This window comes from Morone saxatilis, unplaced genomic scaffold (genome assembly GCF_004916995.1).
Source record: "Morone saxatilis isolate NCDOM2014 unplaced genomic scaffold, NCSU_SB_2.0 Contig4, whole genome shotgun sequence".
NCBI classification, from domain to species: Eukaryota; Metazoa; Chordata; class Actinopteri; family Moronidae; genus Morone; species Morone saxatilis.
In genome coordinates, this window is record NW_023339984.1 from 15,047,484 (window position 1) to 15,053,404 (window position 5,921).

The window sequence follows — 5,921 nt, forward strand, 5'->3', positions numbered from 1 at the left end:
GACTGGTCAAAACAAGTAGTTTGACTGAGTCAAATTGAGTTCGGAGAACTTAAAAAAGGCATTTTCCACTATTTCCTGACAATTTTGTGGACCGAACGACTGATTAACCAAACAATAAACATTATGTAATTATATTATATTTTTACAGTATTATGGTTTAATGGTGATGTGAGGACAGATAATTGTCCCTATGTAAACAAAAAACTACTAAATAAAAACATATCTGTAAAAAATCTAACAGATAACTGGAAAATTATGACTGATCAATATGTATTATATATACATATGTTGTATTAAAACAATAAATAACTAAATAATAATAATAATCTGTAAATTAAATTATAATTAAGAAGGATTCATTCCTGACTAATTTGGCTTTTACTTCAGACCACAAAATTAATACTCCTACCTAAACAATCATTTGGTTGTTTTGTTGTTTTTAAAATGTGCAAACTAATGAAATAATCCAGAGGGGAACAAATTTACGTTAACATTTGGAGCACATAATGGACACACACACACACACACACACCCACACACACACTGCGTTGGGAAAACCCTCAGACTCTAACATGAACTACATACCAGACCATGACACACACAGGGGTGGATTTAACTGGGTGCATTCTCAATAACTAACAAGCATTCCTAAACCATCCATGTCCGTCCGTCTGTTGTGCTGAACGTCTTTACGAGAGGATGTGTGGTGGGCAAGATGCTGGCTTGTATGTGTGTGTGTGTGTCTTAACAGCATTAGAACATTGGTTTGGGCGCCGCTGCAGAAACAAGGAGCAGAACACACCCCAGCACGGGGCCTCCGCTGCAGTGGACGGTGCTGAGTCCGGTTTCAAAAAGCCAGAACTGAGGCGAGCTGCTGCCTAGACAGCTGTCCGCCAGCTGGTCCGGGGAAGAGCAAAGTAAGAGTTCGAAACACCAGTTTAAATCCTCCTGCTGAGTCCAGTTGAGAATCAGGGAAAGGAATCATCAAGAAAAAGTTTGAAGAAAAATAACCAATAAGCTTTCTTAAACTTAAAAACTTGTGAACTTTTTGAACATGGAGCCCTGCAATTCTACCTACATCCAACTAAGTTGGCAACAACTCCTGCGTAAAAACGGGGTCTACAGTTTAATTGATTATAGCATAGAAAAATCATTTTTTAAAACATCTTCTATGATAAACAGGAAGAGTTAACAAACCGGGAATCAAGGCCAACTTTTTTTTGGACCATGATCAAGGGGTAAAAGCAGAAATAACAAAACCGATGCACGGTTATAACGTATATATAATCTGCTGACAATAATTAGAAGGAGAATTAAAGAAAATTCCAAACACAGGAACCTGGGTTGGCTAAGAAGTGCTAAACTGAAAGAAATGTTTAATAGAGATCAAGCATATATCTTGAACATTAGAGCTGATCTGGCTCGTTAATCTGACCTCCGATCAGCAGAACCAGGCAACCTCTATCGTCCGCCCCCCCCCTTTAAGACGCCAACTTGACTTTTAGTTCACAGAGTGGAATAATATTCCTCCCATTGTGTTCTGCTTCCTGAGCCAAAATACCAACGCCAGCCTGGGAGAGAGTCGCAGTGTGGAGAACAGTATGCCTTCCGTTTGAGGTGATAAAATAAGAGCCAGTGCAGTTAGCCTACAGTCGCTAATTCACTTTTGGTCGATATTGTAGAGCAAAAGAGGGTTTCACATTCATACCGTTTCCTACCCAGTCTGGCGAGGCAAGCTTGTTTGCCTCTGATTACCTCTCAGAAGCGCGATATTCCAGAGGCACGAGTGATCTGCAGAGGTCTCCTCCTCTCCAAAACAAACTCACCTGTTGATTAAAAACCAGCGAAAGCACTGAATGAAGCAGTTCCACCTTTAAAAAAAATGAGTTTATCTGACGCAAAGACGCTGCTGCTAACATTTGCTCTAATCTTATAATCTATAATCTTGTTGACGTCCTTGTTTCCTGTGAGATTCAAAGTCTATCCCGAATCATTATTTAACACTCCCGATCATTCAGCTCCTCCCCTGGCTCATGTGAGTCTTTCCTTTTGACACCTCAGAGGTCAAAGGTTACTTCCTCTGAGACATTCTCTATCTGTGAAACGCTGCCTTGATGTCGTGCTGGCAGATTCCTGAACCGGGAAAACGCACAATCACCACCTCCTCCTCGTCCTCCTCCTAGTCACGCCGAGACAACTTACGTGTCGGTAAGAACAAAAAAAGGACGGAGCGACAGACACACATCCTTTTACCGTTTCTGGTAGACAAAAACTCAATTATTCACTTTGAAGTCATGAAACTATTTCTGAAAGATAAACACGTGTGCGTGCAGATAATCTCATGGCGAACGGCGAAGCGTGTGAGCGTGAGGAGTCGACGCTTGTTTACCTCCGGACTGTGAGCTTCAGTATCCTGTACGACCCCTTGATGAGGATGAGGGCTTCCTGTCTGCTGCCGTAGAGGGCGGACCCGTTTATGTTAATGAGCTCGTCGCCGACCTTCAGCTTCTCGCACAGGGCGGCCTTCCCTCCGTCCTCGATCTGGAGACACAAGACACAAATTGCTTGAGATAAAAAGAAGACAGAAAAAAAAAAGGAGAAGAAGAAAGCTGGAAGGCGAACAAGAAGCGCATTCAGATTAAGAAACGAAAGCGCCAAGTCGACTCATTTAAAACCCGTTTTTTTTTTTTGAGGGAGACATTTTTTTGTTAAACTGTCTCCGTCCCCATGGCAACGGCGCCCCCAAAGAGCATCTCCGAAAAAACAAGCCTGAAACACACATCCCACTGAAACCCATCACATTCCTCTGTAATAGACTGTGTGTGTTTGCCACAGTGCTGGCTGCGGGTCACACAGTGGTGAAGGCCGGTGTTGTTAATGCATTGCTGGGATGTTTCGGAGCGAGGTTTTTGGGGTTTTTTGGGTTTTTTTCGGCCGCACAGAGAGGTGAAACATTGACGAGTGTGCGGCGCAGTGTGGTGTGAGGTTTGAGTTCAGCCATAAATCACATCAGCAGTGAAGACGGGATGAAAGAAAGAGAGGACACACACACAGATGAACAGGGGGGGGGGACTGACTGACTTACTGCCTGGATAGAAGACAGGAAAAAGATGTGCCAAACTATGATGGTACGAAAATTAGTGGTGGATGTGATTATTTTTCATGAAGGTATATTAAAAAAAAAAAAAACACAGTAACAACAAAGTCAGTGTATAAACTGGTATATATTCAGTATTCAGCGTCTGGAGCAGCAAATATAAAAGTGTAAATGTGTATTAGAGACACATTAAGGGCATTTCCACCTGTTTTTAAAGCACATTTTCAATTTGTGCATCAAAAAACACTGGAAATTTCAAATAAAAAGTCAAAATATGGGAGGGGGGATAAGTGTTTTATGCCTGGCGGAGGTGGAAAAGTTGGTGTTTCAATATAAATTAAGTTAAGTTAATAAAGTGTATTTAAAAGTACAATGGAGACAGATTTAGCAGATTAACTGTGATGTACATGAAGCAGAAAACTGGATATACGCAGTCTAAATACTCCAAATATTCAACTTAATGCACTATAATGAGTCTATATATAATATTTTACTTTTATATTTCGTATTTTTTCTGTATTTTAGTAGCGACGGTGTCCCAGCAAAACAGTGTCCTGTAGGAACTTTGGTGGAAATGTGGGAAGGCAGTAACACGCAGATAGCAGGGAGGGGAGGAGATTAGACTAAATTTTAGACTCAAGAAATAGCAAAGTCACGACTAATTTTTCTCTCCAGTTGCTAGGCAGAATTGGAATTTCCCTTTCAGATATCAAACCCAGTCGATTTCCGCCATTTCACCCAGTATAGATGCTGTTTGAAGACGCTTCAGGGGCATATAAAAAGCAGCAAAAAGTGTGAAAAACGGAGAGCAAACTCGTCCCTCCCTCCATCATTCATTCATTCATTCACTCGCTTGCCGCAGAAATCAAAAGGAACGCATGTCATGGAAACACACGTCTGATTTCACGGTTTTAGGATTTTACAGACTCGCGGCGGTGGAACTTTTTCCTCATGAGCCAACTCAAACATAAACCGAGATCTTTCATATATTAACTCGTGCTTTCTGCCTTGTTCTCTGGGGGCCTCATGCTGCCACGACTTCTGCCTTCAGAGGTTAATATTTGAACCCCGCTGTAATACCGCTCCAAACATGTAAAAACCAAACGCATTTGAACCGGGCAGCTTTATCACAACTTGTGGTTTTGCTGTCGTCTGATGTCAAGGTCTGTTTCTGTGAAGGGAAAACAGTAAAAACCAGTTTAGGTGGACTGGGATCCAGTTCAAGACCTGGCTGATGAACTGACACTGCTGTCAGAGATTAAGAAAAGATCTATTTGTCCTTTTTCCTCTCGGTTTAGTTTCCATACGGGCTCACGATGTGGCAAAGAAACGGGGGGGGGGGATTTCAGTCTACACCTGAAACACTTAATAATGCACAATCCAGTGTTCGGTTTTACAAAAATAACATACAAGGTGCAATATTATGTAGTCAGCACAGACCTGCGGGCATTAAAATACCAGAAAATTGTCAATATTTAACTAAAATATCATTTAAAATGCAGCAGTTTCCCTTAATTTTTCAAAATTAGCAAAAAGTCACATGTTTTTGTGCTGCTCTGATTATTTTATCCACTAATGAATTATATAATAAATCTGTTACTGCCACCTGAGCTGAATTAGACAGATCACGATGCGTCTTGTGATCTGTTCAGTTACTAGACGGCAGCGAATATGTTGCCTCTGCTCCTTTTCTTATAACAGTGTTTGTATTGAGAGTTATTATCTAGAAATGCTGTAACAAACTCATTAACATCAGTAGTTGCACAAATTTAACCAAATTCTCAGAAAAAAGAAAGAAAATACGTATTAATGTGTGTTTACATCCACTACAGTTATATATCCACTGTCACAGACGATTATCTCAAAAGGCCAGATAATCGACCCGATTAATAGGATTAATCGACTGTGTTCACGCCGTTGAACTGCCGTGAAACGACGTTAGGGCTCCTTCTTTTTTGGGAAGGTGGTGGAAACCCTGTGCTATAACTCTCACCCATCCTGACTTTCCTACAGAAGAAAATAGAATTATAAATGGCTTTTCTTTGTTTCGTTATCCGCGTTTTATGTCGGCCAGCGGCAGCTTTGCTCTCTAAACATCGGGCCATTAATAAACCCCTCAAACGGCGGAAAGAAAATGTAGAAAAAACAATAGAAATATGGCTTTTATGACTGATTCATGTATTCTCTTCAGTACAGTTCAGTCACATGCTTCATGTACGCCAGGATTCATTCACCAAGTCGGTTTCAAGTCTGCTATTATTGACATTTTTTACAATAATTTGAGGCTTTTTTCAGCGTTTTCATTCAGTTTCGCTCAAATATTTGTTTGACGTGTCTTGTTATGAAGTTTTACCCGACCCCAGTCAGTGTGTGTGTGTGTGTGTGACTCTGATAGAAAAACACAACATGTTGCCTCAGTGGATCTCGCACATCCAGGTTTTTACCCCGGGCGATTAGGGATCGTGGACATCACACTGAACGGAGAGGAGTGTTGATTATGCTCTGTGACACACACACACACACACACACACACACAAAAGGAGCCTCCGGCATGAGTCGAATGCTTCTGACACAGTGTTTATGTTAATTTGTGTCTAATGAGTTTTTCATTATAAAAACAAACCGGAGGCAGAAATTGCTTCAGTGAAGGAATGTTTAACACTGCTTACAATGAGGATCACCTTTCACACACACACACACACACACAGAGCTCCCAAAAACATGGATGGTTAAGAAACTCAAATACACCGCAATAAAATGACCTCTAATTATCCAGCAATGTAATACATGCAAGACCCCACAGAAATAAACCAAAAAGACTAAA

General features: G+C 41.0%; 1 protein-coding gene across 1 annotated transcript in view; it reads right to left on the reverse strand.

The window, feature by feature from the left end:
- The window catches only part of shroom4 (shroom family member 4), a gene marked incomplete in the record, with an annotated part of 67,154 nt that overhangs the window by 45,089 nt on the left and 16,144 nt on the right, over positions 1–5,921 (reverse strand). The window contains 1 exon segment of the mRNA XM_035675444.1: positions 2,390–2,541. Within this exon segment, the coding sequence (XP_035531337.1) occupies positions 2,390–2,541 (152 nt within the window).